Source organism: Saccopteryx bilineata, chromosome 7 (genome assembly GCF_036850765.1).
Source record: "Saccopteryx bilineata isolate mSacBil1 chromosome 7, mSacBil1_pri_phased_curated, whole genome shotgun sequence".
Lineage (NCBI taxonomy): Eukaryota > Metazoa > Chordata > Mammalia > Chiroptera > Emballonuridae > Saccopteryx > Saccopteryx bilineata.
This window is the reverse complement of record NC_089496.1, coordinates 69,401,205-69,424,959: the sequence shown is the minus strand read 5'-3', so window position 1 is coordinate 69,424,959 and position 23,755 is coordinate 69,401,205. Positions and strand designations below refer to the sequence as shown.

Below are 23,755 nucleotides of genomic sequence, written 5' to 3'. Positions count from 1 at the left end.
TTTGAGCATGTTGGTCCCGGGCACTGAGGATGGCTCCATTGAGCCTCTGCCTCAGATGCTAAAATTGGCTTGATTGTGAGCATGGCCCCAGATGGGCAGAGAACAGCCCCAGAAAGGGATTGCTGGGTGGATCCCACTGGGGCGCGTGCAGAAGTCTGTCTCTGTGTCTCCCTACTCTCACTTACAAAAAAAAAAAGGCAGTGAAGTACTGATCCATGAGACAACATTGACAGCAGAAACAGTAGGCTGAATGAAAGAAGCCAAACCCCAGAGAGGTCTGCTTTGTGTGAAGCCCCCCACAAACTTCTAGAATTCGGAGAGAATGTCCTCATTCTCTTTTCAGAGATACATACTATTCCATTGCACTGGTATATCCAAATTTAATTTCTTTGCAGTCCTTTGCTCTTGTAAATAACTGTAATGGGTTGAACCTGAATATATTGAACCTATATAAATATGGCTTAACCTAAATATAACACCAGTGCCAATATAATTAAATATAATATTAACATCCCATTGGCTATTTGGTATATCTATTTTGTATATGTAGCCCACATAGGATTATAACAGTGTGTACCCTTAACTGTCCCATGTGAGGTTCCTTAGAGCAGAGGGTCAGAGCACGAGTTTTAATGGCTGGATGGTGTGCCACTGTGTGGATATATATTTATTTCACTGGTCCTCTACAGGGGTGAGAAAAGTAGGTTTTCAGTTGTAAGTACACAAAACACAGAGTTTATTTTTGTATTACATACTTTTCCATCTGAACAACTACAAACCTACTTTTGTCCACCCCTATATTTGGAAATTTAAATTATTTTATTTTTCAATTCTTATGAATAACAGCAGGTGTTTGGGGACTTTTGGTAGCTGAGCTGAATGAGGGAGGTGGCTGAGTGGCGCCCCTGTCAGAGGCACAGTGGCCCACTGCAGACCCCCGCGTGTTCAGGGAGTCCCCAAGCAGGTGTTCAGTGGGTTTTCCTTGAGGACAGCTCCCTTCTGATAACAAAGAGCTGAGTTAGGGAAAGCTATCTTCTGAGCATGATGGTTTGAGAGCCCAGGATGCAAATCAGTGAGTGTATATGCCATTTCCCAGGTGACTTCAGAGTGCCGCCAACATTCCCGTAACAGTGTTCCCGAAACGGCTCTTCTGGCCAGAGCCTCACCACTTTTAGTGCTGAGGATTCTGAGCTGTCTAGTCCAGAAATGTTAATGGGATGCTGAATGAAGCTTCTCATCTCGTATGTTGTGCGGATGACTAACCAAGCGTGGCACCTTGACTTTCTCAAGGTCAGAGAGAGAGCTGGGACCTCCTGCCCTGGCCTTAGAGCGGGCAGCCTCCTGGGCGCACGTTGAGTGGGGCTCGGCAGAGACTGAAGCCGGCTGGAAAAAGGCCACAGGCAATTCAGAGGAAGCATTTCCAGCCAGCCCTTGAGCTGGGCTCCTGGCAGAGGAGGGGCCCAAACTGGAGAGAAGTCAGGCAGCGAGAGGGAGAGCAAACACAAGGAAATAGCAGCGGCAAAGAGGAGGGGGTAGAGAGGCTGGTCATGAGATTCTCTCAGTCTGCAGTGTGTGAGGCCAAGTGATAGCCATGGTTTCTCTCTTGTGGCTCTCGGTGGTGACAGCACAGCCCATGCTGAGGTTCCAACATGCCTCTTTGGTTTCTAAAAGGGCCCTTAGTGTCCTTCTGGGGTGACCACGGGACAGAAGCTGACCAGGCAAGAGTAATGTATCTTCCCATCTCCTGACTTCCTGGGCTGTCGTCTGCTAGAGATGTGGTCCTGGGGAAAGGACAGATGCATGGGTGACACAGCAGGTGATTCCGAAAGAACCCGAACATCCCAGGCAGAGACAAGCACAAGGGGTGACATGAAGGATCAAGATCTGATGGCAACAGGGAAGGCCAGAAAAAACTGGTCTTGGGCGGAGATTTGAAGTTGAGACCAATAGTGCAATTAGGTTGTGTCACTTCCTACAGCCCAGGCAAGCTGTCTGCTGGTCATCTGTTCGAGGTGACTGCCAAGATGCCATGTGCATTCCAGGATCCCTGGGGGCGGGTTCTTCCTTGCTGCCAGGCTGAGGGCGGGACAATGGATGCCAGCCCTGGAAGCGCACTCAGGCATGTGTGGCCTACCATCTGAGGCTCTCTGGCAGCCTCCCGGAAGCCAGGGGCACTGGGAATCAGGAAGTGCGGCTGCAGTGGGAGGCACTCTCTTCTCGCTCCTTGCAGTGATTGCAAAAGAGCTGCTGAAAGTGATTAGAGCAGGAATTTGCTAACAAGGGCCAGGCCACAGGGAGGCCTGGTGCCCTCACCAGCTCACCTGTGTCCATTTATTGCTTATTCCATCCAGCCGTGCCCTTGGCAGGACCTGCCCCTACTCAGGAAGTAGGCCTCTCAGACAGCACAGTGCACACCCAGGGGTCAGGCCTGTCACTGCAGTCACTCAGAGCTGGCTCACTTCCTGCCTGCATGACTTCTCCCCCATTCCTGTTGCAGCTGCGTGCCAGTCTGCAAACCTGCTCATGCTCAGCGCCCAGCACCGGGGCTGCTTGATAAATAGCTGTTTATTGTTCAAGAGTTGTTAACTGCGGCATTAATTAAATGCTCCTTTCCTTTCAAAGATCTCTTAGGAAGGCGTGTTTTTAGTGTCCCTGTAAGTTCACCCACGTGACTGAGGATTTGATTTTATTTATGCCTCACTGGTATACATTCTCTTAATGACATTCAGTAATTTTTTTTTTTTTTTTCATTTTTCTGAAGCTGGAAACAGGGAGAGACAGTCAGACAGACTCCCGCATGCGCCCGACCGGGATCCACCCGGCACGCCCACCAGGGGCGGTGCTCTGCCCCCCAGGGGGCGATGCTCTGCCCATCCTGGGCGTCGCCATATTGCGACCAGAGCCACTCTAGCGCCTGAGGCAGAGGCCACAGAGCCATGCCCAGCGCCCGGGCCATCTTTGCTCCAATGGAGCCTTGGCTGCGGGAGGGGAAGAGAGAGACAGAGAGGAAAGCGCGGCGGAGGGGTGGAGAAGCAAATGGGCGCTTCTCCTATGTGCCCTGGCCGGGAATCGAACCCGGGTCCTCCGCACGCTAGGCCGACGCTCTACCGCTGAGCCAACCGGCCAGGGCCGACATTCAGTGATTTAATGAATATCTAAACTTCATGCAAAATGCAGAGCTGTGCACCAGGGTTACAAAGGTGATTCAAACCTGGTCACTGCTTCCTAGGGACATGGTGTGCACCATTAAGTCACACACAGCATTATGATAAGTATCTGTGTGTCTGGGCTTCCTGGAATTCCAGAATCCTGATCACACTTGAGTATAAGTGGCACCCCCAGTTACGTGCAAGAGAGCTAATGAGAGAGCTCAGACCCTGGCCAGTTGGCTCAGCAGTAGAGAGTCGGCCCAGTGTATGGAAGTCCCGGGTTAGATTCCCGGCCAGGGCACACAGGAGAAGTGCCCATCTGCTTCTCCACCCCTTCCCCTTCTCTCTCTCTCTTTCTTTCTCCCTCTTTCTTCCTCTCCCGCAGCCATGGCTCAATTGCTTTGAGCAAGTTGGCCCTGAGTGCTGAGGATAGCTCCATGGCTTCACTTCAGGAACTAAAATGGCTCAGTTGCTAGCAACAGATGAGCAGCCCTACATGGGCAGAGCATCACCCCAAAGGGGCTTGTTGGGTAGATCCTGGTTAGAGCACATGCAGGAGTCTGTCTCTGCCTCCCTGCCTCTCACTTAATAATTAAAAAAAAAAAATAGAGGTCAGGTAAGCTTTTGTCAGACTTGGAAGGACTGGAGATTCTTGTGACTTTGTGACCAATGGGGCTAGGGAGTGAAGTGGTAGAAGACTTTCAAGGCTTGGGGACGATTAGGAAGCTGAGGGTCAAAATGAGAGCAAGTAAACTGACCATCAGTGCGTCTGGCGATAAAGGGGGACATGAGAGAAATTTCCGGGGAGGTGGGGTTAGGCAGTGCTTTTCATTAGGTTGGAAAATCCTTATTCTGCAGTGGGAAGGGTAGATATGCAGTACTGAGCAGCGGTAGATAGTAGCTAGGACAACGTCCAACGACTAGATGGGAAAAACTGGCCATAAAAGCTTGGATGGAGGGGTTAACCTTGCAACAAAAACCAAGTCATCTAACAACAGGGCAAGGTAAAAGTGCAATGGGTAGAATGGAAGAGAATGGGAATTGAGGGAACTTCTTTCTGTTTCCTTCATGAAGCAGAGAACAACATCGCCTGAGAGTGAGTCAGTTGACACTGGGGGAGTTTCCCTGTTGTCCTCTGGGAGGGAGGTCCCGGGCCAGTCTTGTTTAGGAAGGGCCCCAGATAGTCATGACCTCTGATTCACTAAGGAGGCAAACGCCACCTATTTTCATTTTGAGTTCTGGCTGATCTCAGTTTCTCCGCACACTTCATTTTGCTTACGTGATAGCCACTTCTGGGGTCTGCCCCTCACTGTGCCTGGTGGGGGACACCACCGGGAAAACGCAGCAGGCAGCCTCCTTTGTCCCCAGCGTCCCACCCTGCTGGGAATTGAACTTGGCAGCCATGGCTGGATATGCTGGCCCCATTCCAGGATGACCACCATGCGTCTGGAGATGAAGTGTGTCCCATGCCTTGCCCATTTCTAGCCAGCCTCTGAAGAGTTTCCTGGAATCCACCTAATTGCAAAGAAGTTGAGGGCTTTCCAGTTGATGAGGAGGCTGTTTGTGGCTCCGTGAGTTCGTGCTGTGATCAAGCCCTAGTCTGAGCGTAGGGCCTGAGCTCGAGAAGAAATTAGGATTTCATGGGAGGTGGAGAACCCAGGGTCTGGTTTTCAATAACTTTGACATTCCTGGTGGAATCTGTGCTCAGAGGACAGTGGTATTGAGCTCGATGTTAACTCAGAGCTGCAATTGCCCTCCTGCTGGGGACTGCCCTGGTTTTGTGACCGGTGTATCTGCCTAGGTTTCTGAATTCAGTTTTGCTGAACCTGCAGCCACCTCTGCTGGTGCTGGGTCACCTTGCACAGTGTTTCCAAAGTAATGGGAGCCTAAGGAATAACGATAAGGCGACCCACCAAGCAGGCACTTGGCTGTTCAGCTAATTGGTTCTGAGCTGCTGGGGTGCTGTTCTGATGGGGACACAAAGAGCCAGCTCTCACGAGCTTGTGTTCCACTGGGGAGACCAGACGATGAACAGAGGAGTCAGGAAGACAGTTTCCCGTAGCGGTCATGCTATGCTGAGAATTACAAGTGTCCTGTGATAGACGTGAGCCTTTGCTGCTGAGTTGCTGGAGAGCAAGTGTTCAGGGACAGGTGGTGGCTGACATCAGGGCTGCAAAGTGGCACCGCACTTGGAAAGTGTGAGAAGAGACAGAGGGCAGCGAGGAGAGCAGAGGGCATGGAGTACGGTGGAGGAGGGGCTGGGGATGAGGTCAGAGGGTGGGCTGGATCAGGCCTCGGAAGCAATGATCAAACGAGTTTGGCTTTCACTCTACACTCTGAATTGAACTAGGGGAGGAACACTGAGTTTCCTACTTTACTTTTTATTAAAGATGAGCCTGGCTGGCTGACCATGTTCCAGAGTCGGGATGAGGGGTGGGAGTGGGGGCAGGGGAGAACAGGAGCTCAGGAGACTGTTGCCCAGGTGAGGGCTCACCGTGGCTGGGACAAGGATGGCCACAGCAGGATGGGGAGAAGTGGGTCAAATTCCAGATTTGAGGAATATGTTTGGAGGCTGGAGTCCACAGGGTTTACTGATGGTCTTGGTGGCACTGCGGGAAAGAGCCATCAAGGGAAACTGGAGGGTTTAGGGGCTTGCACCACTGAGTGAATGTGAATGTCATTTGTCACGTGGTGATGGGGGTATCTGGGGAGGGGCAGGTGCAGGGGTAACAAATGTGAGCTTCCTTTCAGCTGTGCCGCAGGGGAAAGCCTACTAGACACCCAAGAAGAAGTGGCTGGTAGAGATTTGGACAATAAGGATGATTTCACAGGCCAAGTGACAGCAACCACCCTTCTGATGAATCCCGCATGTCCACGTCACTTTGTCTCTCCAAGGCAGTCCAGTGGTGGGTTAGACTGACATTGTCTTGCTCTTGTGAAAACCCCCATGTTTCTGCTCTCACTGGGTGGGTGACCTTACAGACTGTCTCAGCATCTATGCGGACCACTGCTTTTCAGTATCGTCATTGCCAACGCATGCAGCGTGGTTTTTGTCCAGTGTTTTATGCTCAGAGCACCAGTTAGAGGGGGAGTTTGTCTGTAGAGGCTGGCTTTTGCTATAGTTCCAATCTTCCGTACAATGGTCAGGTGGTAGAAATTCAAATGACCAAATATTGAGTCTTAGACTTTTCTGTTGCTAGAAGTCCTCCAGCTACCCCACCGGCAGGCCACCCCCATGCCACTAGGTTGCTATTTTTTCTTGCTCATCTCCTCCCAGAGGAATTCTGTCACCACTCTTCAACATCTAGAGCAATTCAATTCTCTCCTTACTCAGCACTGAGCCTGCTGTTCCCTTTGTACAGACTCATTAATGTGTTCTGCTAAACAACAGGCTGTGTACATATGTCTCACTCCCAGCAGCATGAGGAGCTAGGAGGAGCTTAAAATGATTCTGTCTTCTTTCGTCTCTGAGAGGCAAGGGAAACAATAAAAAGATTTGTTTCTTCCTTGCATGAACTGTGCCACCCCCCTGAAAGGACAGAGTGGCTGCAGTCGGACCAGATCGGAACATTTATCTTCTGCATGTTAACCCTCCACTAGTGTGGCCATTGCCATTTACCAGGAGCGCCTTTTCCACCAGGTACTGTGCTGGCTGCTATCTTAATCTTATAACAAGACATGGTCTAGGTACTTTTATTAGCCCATTTCACAGGTGAGGAAATTGAGGCTTGAAAAAGGAACATCTAGTGGCAATGAAGCCTGTGCTTCAGTCAAACCCAATCTCTTGATCCCACTCAAGGAAGATGCTGCCATTGTAAATGCTCGCTGTGTGGAAGTGGTGATGATGATGGTGGTGGTGACAGTGATGGTGATGACAGCTGACGTTTAACGATGCTTGCCTAATTTAGGCACTTTTCTATACTGACACATTGTCCTCAAAACACTTCTATGAAGCAAGCTCTATTATTATATCTTTTTTTACAGACACACTGAGAATCAGAGAAGTTAAGTAAATTTCCCAAGGCCGTAGGGTAAAATGATGGGTATAGGCTGAATCTGATCCCAGGCAGTCTGATTCCGGAAGCCATGCTGAATGGGACTGGCCAACATCAAGCAGGCTGGATGAGGCAGTGGTGAAACGTACCACCCACCCCAGCGATAGGCGATCTCTAGACACAGCCCAGAGGATTGCGCGTTGTGCTCAGAGCAAGGCCAGCCCTCCCCGCCCTCCCTGGGATGCTCTCCTCTCCCCCATTGAAGCTCAGAGTGCATTAGTTTGTAAGTACCTGGAGAAACTAACTTGCTGCACATTGGTCAGGCATTTTCATTGCTATTGTTGGAGGAAGACCAACTATCAATAGACCATTTTCCTTCTGACTGTTGTGTGGAGGTCATTTATATATATCTTTTCACATTTATACATGATGAAGTTGAGGCTCAGATAGAGTAGACAGGTTTTCCCCCAGCAGTCCTCCCTGACACCTCAAGACCCAGTTAGCTGTACCTTCCAGGTGTCCCCAGGGGTCCTCTCCTTACCCCACTATGGGGCTTGTGACATTGGGGTGGACTTGCCTGATGACTTGCCTGTCTTCCACCCGAGACCACTGGGGGCCCAAGAGAGGCTCCTGCTGCCCGCTGTGCCCCACCCAGCACATAGCCCAGCCTGACACGCACTAACTTCCATGCACACATGTTGACTGCACCACAGCCTGAATGCATAGGCAACCCCTCAGCAAGTAACTGGTGGGATCCAGGTTGGTACTTAGTTTCCACCACTGTTAAATGAAAGTTTTTGTTGAACTGAGCATTTATTTGTTTAGGACCATCACCATGCAAGGGGCTGCATGGGCCAATGGCTGTCCTTGCCAGGTCAGTTGGAGCAAGGGTTACTTACAGTCCTGCTGTAGGTGGACACTCTCCAGCTGTCTTGGCCAGGGCCCAGGCACAGAGCCCCTCACTTGCCAGAGGGCTCCATATGGCAACATAAAAGTCACTCCAAGTGACTTCCACCTGCTGTGGGCTTATGAGTTGCCTGCTGCCCTCCAGCTTCCCTGTGCCTTGCCAGGTCCCCAGACCTCCTACAGACCTCCTACAGACGTCCTGACCCTCCGTAGGAGACAGCAGATAACAGATAGCCTGTGTTGACCAAGCCAAGAGCCTGTTTAAAGACCTGTGACCTGGAGCAGTCAGAGTTCTCTGTATTTGAAGTGTCAGGCGGGGGCCTCTGTGGACAGATTCCTGCTTCATGTGGGGTGGTGGGGAAAGTGTGTTCCTAGAGGAGGAAGGCCCTTAAAATCCATGCTTGTCTTTGTGTCTGCAGGTGCCAGGGAGAGTGAGCGTTGCTTGCAAGGCACCCCAAACAGAGCAACCTTGGGAAAGGATAGAAATTGGCCCTGGCCGGTTGGCTCAGTGGCAGAGCATCGGCCTGGCGTGCAGGAGTCCCGGGTTTGATTCCCGGCCAGGGCACACAGGAGAAGCGCCCATCTGCTTCTCCACCCCTCCCCCTCTCCTTCCTCTCTGTCTCTCTCTTCCCCTCCCGCAGCCGAGGCTCCATTGGAGCAAAGTTTGCCCGGGAGCTAAGGATGGCTCTGTGGCCTTTGCCTCAGGCGCTAGAATGGCTCTGATTGTGGCACAGCGACGCCCCAGATGGGCAGAGCATTGCCCCCTGGTGGGCATGCCGGGTGGATCCCGGTCGGGCGCAGGCGGGAGTCTGTCTGACTGCCTCCCCGTTTCCAACTTAAGAAAAATACAAAAAAAAAAAAAAAGAAAGGATAGAAATGAATCTTGGTCTCAGTGCTCCTGGATGCCTGTGTCCTGTATTATCTGATGTCATCTCATTTGATTATGAACATCCTAGGTGAATTGCAATTATCAAAAGAAATATCATCTCAGGAGAGGTTAAGTAAGGTGCTCAGTGCCACACAGCCTGTCAGTGGCAGAGCTGGGCGTGTGATGCCAGCGCTGGAGCCTTTCACTGCCATAACACGTGAAGTGCCCCCCACTTCCCGTGCCTCTCATCCCTGCCCGCCAGACCAGGGCACTGCAGTCCTGAGGGTCACGCTCCTCCCGGCTGCACCCCTGGGAAATCTATTGTCCAAGAATTGCACAGGAGAAACAAAAGGACTTACAAAAACATCAGACCCCTTGAGATCACTGTGCCTGTCAGAAACTTATGAATGCACTTATAGGTGGTTTGATTTAAGCTGCTTATTGCTCACACCCACTGAACTAAAACCAAGCAGACGGCAGGCAGGTGAAGAGCCCAGCACGCTTTCCCATGCGCTCGTTAGCAATGAGGGCGCTGACAGTTTCTGCTCACCAGGCCCTCTTCTGCGGGCAACTTTTTTTTTGGGGGGTGTCTCCTCATTTCAATGAGATGTTTATCAAGTGGTTTTTCTCTGTTACAGATAACTTTGTTCTTTCCATCACTGGTCCCCAGTTCAAATATTGAATCCCTTCCTGATTTTATAGCTTGGATTTCCTGAAGCATTCTGCCTAAGTCATGACCTGAAGTAACTGGAGAATCGCGTGGGTTTGATCCAGTATCTCACGGATAGGGAGAAGTTATACAGGATGACATCCGTGTCAGTGACACGAGACACATTCGCAGGAGGTGCCTTCACTGGCTGGTTCATCAGGCTCTGTACTTTTTTGTGCTGAAAATGGGAAAATGGGTAAATTCCCGGAGAAGAGATGCAGAGAGAGGGAAAGGGCTGGTTTGCAGGGTAGCGGAGCTGTAGGGGGAATGTCTGTGGCACAGAGTCCCTCTGGCGATGGGCCGAGGGGCTGTGCTTGGAGGTGCGCTGCTCAGAGAGCTGGCACGGGCGGAAGGCAGCCCAGGCCACTGGCCCTGCTTGATTAAGCTTTGCTCTGTGAAGGTTTAGGAGCCCTTCACATATTCCTGGGAGCCGGCAATGAAGATCTGTCTCAGAGAGAAGGAACACAGAGATGGAGAGGGGCGAGGGAGTGAGGGAGGGAAGGTCAGACAGGAGCAGAGCAGCTGCAGAAGGCAGTGAAGAGCGGGCTAAGAAGGGGGTGGGCAGGGGGCTAGGGAGAGCACAGGGGTGGGTGAGGGCCAGGAGAGGGAGGTCGGTGGCACCTGGTGGAGGCAGCCACAGTAGATAGAAGATGCTAGATGCCTCCACATCAAGCTGCAATCTCCTTTGGAAACCGAGAGGGGAGGAGTCCCCAAGGCCGGTGGAAAGGGGCATTCGGGGTCCACCTGTGGGGATGGAAGCATGGCTTCTTTCAGGACTGCTGAGTGTGTCTTCCATGGACTCCTGAAGCTGGTGCTCGATGTCTTAGGGGCTACCGAGGGTGTCCAGCCCTGACAGGGAGAGGTGGTCACTTGTCACTAACACAGGTCTAGTGATGTTCAGTGAGGAGGTCTTTTCTCCTCCCTGGTTCTCCACTGACAGTCCTGATAGACCCTTGACCCCCACCCAACTTCTGCGATCTTCCTATGGATTAGTAAGAAAATAAACGTTATTGACAATGTTCAAAGCTCAAAATTCTTTTGGCATCGGGAGAACTAGAAAGAATGTTCTTCTGATTTAAGGCACCGTAGAAGTGTTTGCTGATGACTTTAGTTGGTGCCCAAGAAGCAGCAAACTTGAACCTTGGTGAACTTGAATAGACCTCATCTGAGCCGCCAGACAGCGGAGGGCTTCCAGGGTCAGCTGGGGGCACCCAGAATTCCACCAGCTCTGAGGTTTTCTTTTTTCTTTTTTGTAGAAGTATAGGGCAGGGGGAGGTTCAGGAGATGGGCCAGGAAACCACCGGCCAGTGCGTTTAACATCTGGTGTGGGGGAGCTCTTGGAAGTCAGCTCAGAGGATGTGGTGGGAAAACACCTGGCAGAGCAAGTGGGCTTCCACAGGGGAGGCTGGAATCCGGGATCTCAGACGCTGTGCAGAGTGCATCTGCTGGCTGCCCACGCCCAGGGCCTGCATGGCTGGGACTCACGGGCTCGCCCTCTGATCCTGAACCTCAGCAGATGCAGAGCTGAAGAGAGTGAGGGCCAGAGCAGAGGCTCAGAGAGAGGGGCGGGGGGGGGGGGGGGACTGGAGGAGGCTGGCAAATGCCTTAGCTCCAGGAGTGGGAGTTGAAAATGGAACATCGTTCTTGGAAGAGGCCCAGCTGTGGACTCCCTGAGCCGCCCACAGCCTCTGCAGTCTGCAGAGGTGAGCTGCAGGGGCCTCCAGCAGAATCTCGTAGAATGGGTACAAATCCTGAGGTCAGGTGAAGGGGGCCCTGGCTGGGAAGGCAGGGTGAGCACACAGTGGACAGGCAGTGAGCGCACTTTGTGCCGAAGGGGCTGGGAAGGAGGCACGTGGGCTGAGGTGGGAGGAGCCACAGGGCTGTTGGCTTCTGGGGACAGGAGAAGCGTGGAGGTCAGCAGGGCGGTTATTACCACCCTTCTACAGCTGGAGAAGACAGGAAGTTACTCTCCTAGGCACCAGAGCAGACTGAGAGAAGCCTCCCTCAACCCCTGGGGCAAAGGTCTCTTCAGGGAGGGCGTGTGTATGTCCTGTAAGATCCAGCTCCGTCCCTCCCTGATCAAGCCCTGCACATGGAAGAGGAAGGACGACTCTTTAGGGTTAAGGACGCACTTAGGAATATTGGTTTCTGAATTCTGATGGACGGGGTGCCGCCTTCCCTAACCTTTGAAGCCGCGGCTCCCCTCCTCCCTGGACTGACTGAAGTGAACCCTTCCTAAGGAAGGGCCTCGCAGAGCTCCAAGATGGAGATCTCATGGCCACACTGGGTTACCTGTTCACTTCCCAGGGTTGGTTGTGCCTAAACAGAAATACTCATCAAGTTTATTGCTGGGGGAAAGAACGAGAGGGAACAGACCTCCTTCAGGCCACAAGACAGCAGCAGCCTTCTGTAGCTGGTGATTATAGGAGACCTGAGGGCTGGGCCTGTGTCCAAATCACCCTGAATCCCGTGCCTCCATGGGCCCAGTGTATGTCATGTAAATATCTAATGCTGCCTTCCCTAATGCCATGTGCTCCACTGAGGTCGTGAGGATGTTTGAGCTTGTTTTCTGTGTGTTTCTCTGGGGTGAATTTGAGTTTACATAGGGGAACAGCAAGGTAAGCAGAGGTGGTCTCAGGACACCTGTGTTTGCATTAGCAACAGACATTCTGAGGAGAGAGAAAGAAGGTTTGGAGAATGTGGGGTTAGAGCTGGTCTCGGCACATGGGTTGATTCCTCCTAGTGGAAGTGGGAAGGGACCCCAGCTGGAGGAATGGTGGGGTGGACTCCTGCGGCTGCTCAGAGGACAGTGAGTGACCAGCCTGTCCATCTGCTATCCCTATCTGATGCATTTATGTTAGGAATCTATGAGGAAGAAGCCTGGACGTTTGCGCCAAGCCACCAGAGCTCTCAAATATCAGAACGAAGAGCAGAGACTAGGAACTAGGACTAACAAGGACCCCGAAGGCATTGCTACTGTAGCTGATGTTTATTGAGCACCTACTGTGTGCCCTGCACTATTCTCAGCACTTTCCCATTGAAAGATACCATAACTCCAGGAAATAGGCGCATTTTTAAGTCTCTATTTTGCAGGTGAGGAAACTGAAGCTCAGAGAGATGATGCTGGCAGGGAGGATCACCGGTGGGAGTGATGGGCAGGTGGGCGGAGGGAACTGGCGCATTCTTCTGTGAATGTTTACAGCTGTTTGGTTGCTCAACATACTTCAGATGCGTCTCTGTACACATGTAATTTCTTTGAATCCTCACGGCAATTCAATGGGATGGACATTTTCTAATTTCACCCATGAGGACACCAGGCGTGAGACTGCTTTAGTGAATTGTCAAATGCTGCCGCCTAAGATATAGTGATTGGGAAGTTGCACCCCATCCCGTCCCGCTCCGAAGCCATGCTTTTCTTTACGACCCTTGTCTGAAGACTGGTGTTGACTTACAAGAAGCCCTCCTTCTTGCCCTTTCTTCTTTTTGTATTTGCTTTTGTACATTTGGATATATTGTTACCTCTGACTATACAGGTCTCTAAGGCCCGTTCATCCTCCTCCTCCTGCCTGAGGGGCTCCGTTTTCTTTTGGAGTCACGATAGCTGGTTGGGGTCAAGGCCAGTGGGTGATAATGGTCCCGTGGCCAGCCCTCCCCTGGTTCACCCTGTGGTTCTCACACGCATTTCTGCTTTCTGACATCATGACTCCTGTGTGAGGTTGCTGGATCTTCGGTGCCCTGCAGTCTATATCTTGGCCCCGAGCTCCGGAGCTGGAAGGAACAACCTTGAACATATTAAGCTCAGTGTTTGCTGTTGAGAAACCATGATGTCACCCGACAGACTTGGGGGACAGCGACAGACGCCAGGGATGAGCGGCCGAGGCAGCGTCCCCGGGCAGCTGCGGGAGGGGAAGGGCCCCTGGGGAGGCTGAGATGCAGAAGGAGCCCCTTGTATGGGCATTTTGAACGAGAGTTTGTCACCATCATGTTGGAAAGGAAACATCCAGGCCAGAAGAGGCGGAGGAAGTGGAGCTGGGCAAATGGTTGGAGGGACAGATTCCCAGTCGGAGCCTGAGCTTCGTCTTTCAGCACCTAACTTCTCAATTCCAGATGCTCTCCTCGGGGAGCCTTTTGCTTTTTACTCTTGGCTCAGGCAGTCAACGCTTAATGAGAGCCAGAGGGGCGTCTCACCATGGGAAGAACCCCTGTGACACGGAGATGGAGGGCGTGGTTACGCGGTGCCCAGGGCTCAGTGTCGGTGCATGCCTGAGCTCATGTGAGCTCACGGGTGGAGTGCCGAGACGCAGCACCTGGGGCGGGAGGCGCCTGGATGTTTTAGCCCCTTTCTCTGAACTCCTCTCAGGAAACGTGAGTTGGAAATCACCCCAGAACAGACAGTCCTCTGCTGATCCTCTTTCTCCACTGCTTCCCGACACAGCAGGGTGCTTTATTTATTTATTCACCATGATGCGAACATGGTGTCCCCATTCTTGACCACTACCTCTAGCCCGAGGGTGCACACAGCCCCCAGAGCGGAGACCTCATGTGGGCTGAGCTTGGTCAGACACAGACTGCAGAGGCACTTCATTTAGGAGCCCGAGTGCTAGAGACGGAGGGGCAGCACATGGGTCTCAGCTGTCCTGCTTCAATGTGATCCTGATTTGGGGACCAGTCTTAGACCCAGGACATAAATAAGTCTTCTCTTCAGAGCATCCTGGATCTCCCATTCTCACTCTCATCTTCCCGTTTCCCTTCCCTTCACTACTCCTTCTGCTTCCTGCTTCTTCCCTCGTTTTTACATTTCTTATTTATTGATTGAGTTTTAGAGAGAGAGGAAAGAGGGAAGAGAGACACAGAGAGAAAAACTATCTTCTGTTCCATTTATTGATGCATTTGTTGGTGGATTCCTGTATGTGCCCTGACCGATGATCGAACCCGCAACGTTGATCTATCAGGATGATCCTGAGTCCGCCTCACCCCAGGACAGTGACAGTGGCTAACAGCGCTGGTGTTTCTTCAACCGAGGCTCCTTGTCCACATCATTGTCACTCCCTTTTATTAACCGGGAAAAAATTTCAGATTCTAGACCTCCAAGCTCTGCAGAGTTGTCCTGTTGGCTCTCCAGCTGTTGAAATGTCTTCCCTTAGAAAACCCTTGACAGGAACCCAGGACGCCCTCTTGTCTTTGTAGCCTATAAATTATCCAGGGATTGCTTTCCGTGCGCCATTCCTGGGACAGTTTAGCCATGCTCTAGGTCCGGGTGAAGTGGCTGGGTTGACTGCTGACCTCTACAAAGGGTCCGGGGCTGTCCAGGGGGCACACTTACCTGCTCATGCTCTCATGCAACACCACAACACTGAGGGGAAATTAGTTCCACTTGCCACTTGCTGAGAAGTCTCAGCAGCCAGCGGGGTCGCGAGAAGGTGTGAGGGCAGGAGAAACTCCCACCCCCAGCAGAGGCGGGGCCCTGCCCTCTCTGCGGTCTCCTTCCCCCTCAAAGACTCCAGGCCGCCCTCGGTCTCCCTCCTGCCACTTCAAACACCCACAGTGGGAGCGCTGAGAATGTTATTCTTTCCCATTTAAAGACATTCCACTTCATGTGTAATTGCATGTGTGGTATTGGATTAATGTTTTCTTCTAAGTCTTTTTGGCAGCCTGAGACCCTCAGGTCTGGCTAGTGTAAAGAAAACACACACTTCTCAGAGACCCTCCTTCCTCTCCCTGTTCCCTTGTCCCCTCTTCTCTGCCAAGAATCCCCCTCCTTGTTGATCCGCACAGTCGTCCTCTGGAACTCACCTTGTGCGCGAGGGCCCTGAGGCTGTCCAGACCCCCTGTTCTTCTGCGGGTGTCAGGGTCTTGAACCTTTACCTTTTGTTACCATATTCAGCTCCAGAAGGCGTCCTCTCTGCCTTGATGAGCTCAGGTGGTGATGACCAAGGGTGGCAGGAAGTCCCGGTGGAAACGACTTTCTCTCAGTCCTTGTAGATGTGGTTGGTTTCCACCAAGTCCTGCTGCCAGTTCAGAAAGCAGCGCCTCTCTCCGGGCGCTGGCCAGGGGGCTGCCATGAAGGATGGCAGGGTGACATGGTCCGCTTATGCTGGACTTTACAGTCTGGCAGGCCAACTTGAACATCTGGGTGACCTTGGGCAGATTACTCTGTCACCTTGAACTCCAGCTTCCTGGTCTGTAGCACTCGGGGCAGGGACACATTGTGTTACAGAGAGTTGAGAAGATGAACGAGGCAATGCATGCTGAGAGCTTAGCATCGTGTCTGGCTCGGAAAGTGCTGGCTCAATGGCAGTTACTTTTATTATTAATAAGGGCCCCAGGGTTATGATAACGATAAGAGGAAGTAGATAAGCACAGTGGACGATGGAGGTAGGTGGTGGGGGAATACCTGTGAGGTCCCAGCAATGAGGCTGGGACCCGTTTATGGGTTGGGTGTTACAGGGGGTCAGGGCAGAGGGGAAGGCGGTGTGGTTAGGAGAGCCCATCAGGATCAGGTGCGACAGCAAGCGGCTAGCCCTTAGGGGTGCTGGGCGGGCCTGCGTCTGGGTCCTTCAGGCAACAGCTGTCAGGGAAGGACCATCTCAGGGCTGCTGCATGCGTGGCCTCTTCGGACATCATCAGGTAGCCAGTGAGCGTCTGCAAAGGCATTCTGGGTCTGACTGAGGAAGCACGTGGCTTTTGGGGACTGACTGCCCCTTGACACAGCAGAGGCAGTTCACCATTATTTATAATCACCGACCTGGGAAACCTGGTTTTTCTCTACTGATCAATAGCAATCTTTAGCAGGTGGGTGGTTGTCTCTGGCTCTGATGGCTTTATTCCATTGTCTGACCAATGTCCTCTCACAGCCTGTTTTGAACTCCCAAGGAGGAGGAGGCAGACACCACGGTCATAGGCTTGGACGGGCTGCGTGTGACCCGAGTCAGTGCTGGCCCCCCTCTGAGCAACCACAGGTTACTTTATTTCCAGGGAATGTCACTATCCTTATCCAAATTCCTTTCTAAGCCACTGTTTTCTTCACAGGTGTATTCATCTCTTAGTTAAAGTGAAAATACTGCAGTAAGGAAGGAAACCTACTTTTGTTAAATGTCTATTATGTTTCAGGTATTTCCTATTATCTCTATATATAAACATTTTGGATTCATCCTCTTAACAGCTCTGCCAAGTGGCACGTTCCCATTCTACCGACGCGGAGCTGGAGTCTGACCGAGGATAAGGCTCAGGTTCAGGATTCTCATACAGACCTGTCTCTTTTTCTCTTTTCCCAAGTCCCCCTCTTTCAGTAATACTGTTTTCTGTGGGTTTGTGCCCCCTCTTCATCCCTGGTCAGCAAGGCTGTGTAATTTACTCCTGTCACACTCCCGTTTTCCAAGAAATAGAAGTGAGACTGACAGTGGTCACCTGTGTCCCTGACCATGCCTGTCCAGTGGGTCAGCCTGGAAAGTGCTGTAGGAAAATACCTCTTTCTCTCAGGTGAACAGAGGCAGGATGAGGGGATGACCACAGCCTGCCCGCTGACCTCTCAGGGATCTGGAGTCCATACCGAGGTGGCGGGTGACATCCTTGGTTAGTGATCTTGCGCAAGGTCAAGCTTGCTACATGCCTGGGGGACCTCCCAGAAGTGGATCCCACACATACAGAATAATCATCTTGGGACAGAGGACAGTTTGTAGGACAGGAATTAAAAGAAGGAATTCTCTGTGTTTTAACGTCTAATGAACAACAAGAAGGTCCGATGGTGACGAGAAGCTCTACCATGGCTTCCCCCAGTGGGACCCACTTAGTGGCTCTTAAGAAAAAGGATTTAGAGACAAGCCAGACCAGAAAGTGCCAGGAACCCTTTTCATCTCCCAAAGATGCCTCCGCACTGTTGGCCGGCTCCTTTCTTTCTCCAGCAGCCCCTCATCACTGGAGGTTGGGAGGTCTTCCCACGCTGGGGGCTGTGTAGTCCCCTCTTTCTTCCTCCCCTCCCGTGTCCTGGCGTCTGAGCTCTGTGACCCAGACTCTGCTGGGCCGGCCAGCCAGGCAGTAAAAGGAGACTGATGCCCTCTCTTCCTAGGAAAATCCATCACTTTCTGGCGTGTGGATCAGATGGCTTCACCAGAGGCAGCTCTGAGCAGCACTGTGTGAGCTAAAAATAAGCACGAAAAGAGGCCCAAACAGACCCTGGGACATCAGAAATAGAACAGAACTGTCTCACTCCAGCCTTTCCCCGGGGCCTTTCCTCCCACACCCTTCCCTCACCCACTCCCTTCTCCCCAGGGCCTCCAGGAGGGGGCTCTCACCCTTTCCCTTGGGGAGAAGCTGTACTGAAGTCCCAGGGTGGGCAGGAGAAGAAGAGGGGGAAGATGGAGGGTTGAGCTTCTGTGGACCACGTCATCTTGGTGGCCACAGAGAAGGGAAGACACAGGACAGGCAGCCTCGTGTGATGGAAAGAAAAGGCTCAGCCATAAAAGGAAGAGAGAGTCCTTCCTTAGCCATGTTTTAGCTCTGGGAACTTGGGAAACTTATCCCTGTCTCCATTTATCCATCTGTAAAAGGGGTACAATAACACATACTTGTCATGAGAATTGAAAATGGAGCAAATAGCAGGATTGCACACAAAATAGCTTTCTTTACCCAACTTCTTCCTATGTAGGCTCAGGGAAAGCCGCTGTTCGGGGGGCAGTCTGGGCTCTAGAGTCTTGGTATGTGAGTTTGTCCACATGGAAGTGATTTGCCTTGTGTATTTGGCCCATATCCAGCACACAGCCCCTGCTTACCTCACGGAGCTTCCTATTCTCGTGCTGGGAGGAAGTTCTCTCCTGGGCCGACTTGTGATGGAATGGAGTCTGTTTTCATTTTCTGTTCCTTCTGCTGCCCTTTCTCCCATCTCACCACCCCGTGTGTGGACCAGGCTCAGGTATTGCTCGCCACACACTTCTCTCTGCAGACAGCTAGACGGAGCCCAGCCTATTTTATTCTGAGCTGCTGGGTGTTTCCATGTCTCTGAAAAACCCATTTGAAGATTTGGGGCAGACACTTGGGTCCGCAGGAGGCTTCCGCTTCATGCGGGCAGAGAGCAGTCAGCTTTCTCATCACATGGTCGCCTGCCCCAGTCACATTCTTCCCCTCCTGCGGTCTGCGGTTCACAGCTGCCACGAGGCTCTCAGCTTCTGGGGTGTGGGAGAAGTGGCCCCTGTACGCTGATCACCCTTGGCTCCTGTGCATTTCTCAGGGGCTGCAACTCTTGTTGCCGAGGGAGGGAGAGCAGGTAGAGGATTCTGAGACCTGACCCAGGTCCAGCAGCTGAAAAACAGAGCTTTCCACTTGACAGCTGGCCCCCGCCCCTGTTCTCATTCTGTGTCCAGTGTGGTTGAGAGTGAGAAGCTGGGTGGGGGACTCATGAGATCGCCCAGCCTGGAGTTGGACTTAGGACCCGGGGACATTTATACCATTGCTTTGCCTTTGTGGAGACCTGTTCAGAACGTAAGGAAGTAAGAGGCCTGGTCTCCATTCTGGGGCTGAGTAGTGGAGCCTCTGAGAGGGTTTGACTCAGCCCAGGCCACGCTGCTGGTGGCGGGTGGGGGTCGCCTGCAGGTCAGTCCAGGACTGCAGCCTCCTCCTGGTCTAAGGTGGTTGTGGACACGGGGCTTGCTGAGGCCAAGCTGTAAAGGTGCACATCTGTCACCAGCTGGCTCACTCCTGACCCCTCAGTGCTGTCCTGTGTCAGTGGTTCTCAGAGTCGGGTTCCTGAACCGTCAGTACCTACAGTACATCACCTCGAACTTATCAGAAAGGACAATTCTCAGGCCCCTGGGCCTATGAATGAGAATCCCTGGGCAAGGGCCGAGCAGTCTGTTTCAACAAGGCTCTCGACGATTCGGACACAGCTGAAGCTTGAGTGCCACTTTCTGTTACAACGCTCAAAGAGGCTGGGTTAGGGTGGGGTCTGGCTACTCAGGCATGTCCCGATGCTCTGGAGTCTGGTCCCACTCAGCCACCAGCGTGGCCTTGGCCCTTGCTTCCCCTTCTTGTAAAATATCAACAATCATGAAAACACCTACACACCCTGACATCTCAGAGGGCTTGAAGGGTTAAGCTACACTGGCTGATCTAGCAGGTAAGCAGGTATGGATTATCCCCTGCACCCATTTTACAGATGTGGAAACTAAGACCCAAGATGTTTGTAAGGTGCTCAAAGCCCAGAGTGCATGTTGGATCCAGGTGTTGAACCAGGTTCCCTGGCTTCTCATTCCTTACCCGTCCCTGCATGATCAGATTTGTGGGTTTGGCCTCGCAAAGCTGCCATCACCAGCCCCATCTTGACTTAGGGGCAGTGCCAGGACACTCAGCTTGCAGGAACCTGTGTGTCATCAGCAGTCACCTGGGAATGAAGATGCCGCGATGAGTTGATAGCCTCCCTGGAGAGGTCCTGACCTTCCGTTTTCTCTCAGTGGGAAGAATCTAGCCTCCCTCTTCCAGGCCAACAAATGCCAGTGCTCAGAGGCTGGGAAAGAGCAGGCAAGAGTGAGAGGAGGGAACTGCTTTTTAATTCCCTGGTTGCAAAGACGGGGCAGAGCCATGTGTGTGTGGCAGCCTTCTGGGGGCTCCGTGGCCGGCGAGGAGCAGCACTGCAGCTGTGAGCCTGCAGGTCTGTCTCCAAATACTTCCTCCCACGGTTCCTCACTGGCACTCCCTGGGGGCCCAAAGTACTTGGGTAGAAAAGAAAAATGTTGTGGAGTCTATTCTGAAAGGAATCCCCAAGCCAACCGAAATAATAGCCAAAGCCTTGAACCACACCCCTCTGTCCCTGTCATAGGTCTCTTTGACACGGGGACAAGCTGCCTGTCTTCAGCTGTCCTCTGTCCTCAGCTGTCATTTCTGGCAAGGTCATTTGAGATAGTCCTCTTCCCTGGCTCTGCAGTGCTCTTCCTATGTTAATACCGATATTTAATGGGCTCCTGCCTGTCGAACAATTAATGGAAAGGTCAGTGAGTGATCTCTGGCTCACTGCTTTCCTCACCAGCCCACTTCTTAAACAATCCCTTCCCAGCATTCTTTCCAAACAGGTGGGAGGGCTGAGGTCACCTCTTTGCGTCCTCCGGGCAGACAGACTTTAATTAGGTTGCTAAATTAGCAGAGGCAGGGTCTAGCCTTCCCTGCACAGACCCGGGATCTGGGGCGGGCTCCTTCTGGCTTGGCTTTGATCATCTCCTTGGTGTTTCTCTCCGAGGAGAAGGCTTTGTTCGGGAAAGCCTTCCCCAAATCATTTTAGCTACCACTTAGTAGTCTTTATCACAACCCAGACCTGGTGGTAGGATTGGTACAGCCATTATAACAAGAGCCAGTGCACGTCTGTGTGTGTGTGTGTGCGCGCGCGCGCGTGTCTGTCTGTACTTTTTCCCACGCCCTGGGCCAAGCTCTGCCTCTGGATTATTTCACCTAATCTCCACAATAATTCAGCACATCAGGTATTGGTGTTAATCTCATTTTACAGGTGAGGAAATCGAGGCTCTGGGGTGACATACCCATCCCAAGGTCAAAAAGCTAGCAAAGGTGTGGAGTCAGAATTCAAACCCGATTCATGAATACCCTGGAGACCTTGCTATTCAGAGGACAGTCTGTAGACCCAGAGCACGTGGGCATGGCCTGGGAGTTTGTTAGAAACGCAGCCAGGCCCCCTGAGCGTGAGCCTGCCTGGACCCCGGTGTCCTGTGCTTGGTAACTGTCGGGACCACCGTGTTCTCTCCAGCAACCAGAGCCAGTTACACTGGAGTCCTGTGTGTGAGCTTGTGTGGTCTGCTCTCAAGCTGCAGTCCAGAGAGGTGATGGGTTCGGCAGGGGCAGAGCTGAGATTTGAGTCTGGGTTGGACTTTCAGACTGCAGAGAGAAGGCCGTTTTCATGCCCACGTTGGGGTGCTAGCGTCTGTCCCTCCCGCTGTGGACTCCGAAGCAGAACTCCCTGCTCCAGACAGACAGACCCTTGTGCCCTCCTGTCTGCGGGGTCCCTGATGAAGACAACTGACTTGACTGCTCCCCCTACTATCCCCCCCCACAGACGTGCAGCACATTAAGAGGCGGGACATCGTGCTGAAGCGAGAACTGGGTGAGGGAGCCTTTGGGAAGGTCTTCCTGGCCGAGTGCTACAACCTGAGTCCGACCAAGGACAAGATGCTGGTGGCCGTGAAGGTAAGTTCCAGAGGCCTGTGGGCTCCAGGAAGGCAGAGGGGTGGCCGGGGCTGGAGAGCCAGAAGGGGAGCCTCCTTCCATCTGGCGGGAGGGGTAAACGGTCTTTATTGGATGCAGTCGGGCCCTTGCTCCAAGGGCAATGAAATGTTTGGGCCCCAAACTGACATCCTTTGGCTCCAAAGGTTGCATGCTGCCACACGGCACAGGGGGCTGTGCCTGGTGTGCTGTGAAAGGCCCTGCGTTGTTCTGAGGCCCTGGGCTCACTCCTGTCCCCAGCTGGCCCTCCTCCCTCCTCAGTGACCTTGGTAAGTCACCTGACCATTTCTCAAGAGGAGAGTTGGGTGAAGGGTGAGCAGCAGACATCGCTGGGAACAGGCAGAGATGGGGAGGGGTGTCAGGTACTGAGCACAGGGAGCAGGGTGAGTGGGGGTGGAAGAAACTCTTAAACACCCCTGTGGGATCCAGGTTCAGACCCCAGAGGGTAGCCTGCTGTAGGGTGACTGCTGGATGGGTCCACTGACCACAGTGCCTTTGTGCTGCTGAGCCAGTTGTGCAGGTCTGTGGCTGGAGTTGAACTGCTTGGAGCACACTTCCTCCAGCAGTGACCAGCTTCACCTGTAAATCAGTGTTGAACAAATCATTGAGCACAATTGGCACAAATAAGAGTCAAGCAACACCCAAAGGCACCCATGGGTCTCGGGAGCCCTGCTCTGGAACGTGGATTGGCCTCCGTGCATGCAGAGAGCACCATATTCTGGGCCAGGGGCAGGAGACATGCTCCCCATGACGATCTCACTTAGACCTCCAAAGGGTCCCTTCCTGAGTCCTGAGGGATCTGACCAAACCACCATCACGATGACAACTTCGTGCTTCTGTGTCTTCTGGGTCTGTATGCATGGTCCTGTGTCTGCAGAAAGTCCGTCTGCAGCGGGCATGACTCCACCCATTGAGCTGTGTGACCTTTTGCAAGACATTGAACCTCTTTGGGCCTTAGTTTTCTTATCTGTCTGATAGAAAATAGCTTCTCTTTAAAATTTTGGTGATCAAATGACATATACTGCTTGGGACATAGTACATGCTCAGTGAAGAATAGTTGCTATGTGTTTTTATTGTTATCATTCTTGATGTTGCTATTATTGGAAGCACTTAGACATGACACATGAATGCCATGCTTGCATTGACTACCGAGAATCGAGGTTGCCAAACTTTCTCTCTAAAAGGCCAGGTAGTAAATCTCTTAGGCCCCACTCTGGGGCCATACACTCTGTCACAGCAACTCACTCTGCCCCTGCAGGGGGAAAGCAGCCTATGTAAACCGATGGCGATGGCTGATTTTCAATAACTTTTCTTTAAAAATACAAATAGGCAGTGTCTGCCAGCTTCTGCTCTAGAAATAAATAAGGTGCTAGAGCATTGTCCTGTGAAAGGTTAACGATGATTGTCGCTGGACATCTTGAGAATGAACCTACCCCATAGACGTCAGATAAGAGAGGCTGTCTTTATACGGCTTGCACCAGGGATGTGGGAAAGTTTCTCACTGTGTCCCTAAACTTAGAAACTGCATGCCCCGAATCCTAATTTATAGGATGACACTAATCCACTGGGCGTTCCAGCATCTGCCTGGGAAGTGGTGGCTGAACTGGACATTTTTGTGCTTTGAGCAGGAAATGAAATGACGTCCTAAAACCCTGGGAAATGTTTCCCACCGAGCAGCCCGGTATTAAGGAGCAGTATCCAAATTGGGTGACACAGAAAATGTGTTTCTGTTTTCATCCTTTTAAAAAGGTTCCTTTCTGTCCTTGGGTCTGGGAACCTTGAGGAGGTGAGTGCTGGGATTTCACACCCTTTGCTGTCCGGTGGACCCGCCCAGCCAGCAGCCCCTGGAAAAGATACTCACTCCCCTGCCCCCCCCCCCCCAGAGAACAGCCAAGACAGTGGTTCCTGTCTCTTC

At 52.3% G+C, this 23,755-nt stretch overlaps 1 protein-coding gene across 2 annotated transcripts in view; it reads left to right on the top strand.

Moving 5' to 3' along the window:
* Positions 1-23,755, top strand: part of NTRK3 (neurotrophic receptor tyrosine kinase 3) — a 344,195-nt gene that overhangs the window by 263,168 nt on the left and 57,272 nt on the right. For both annotated transcript variants that reach the window (XM_066239552.1, XM_066239555.1), the window contains exon 14: positions 21,674-21,804. In XM_066239552.1, the coding sequence (XP_066095649.1) occupies positions 21,674-21,804 (131 nt within the window). The remainder of the gene's footprint in view (positions 1-21,673; positions 21,805-23,755) is intronic.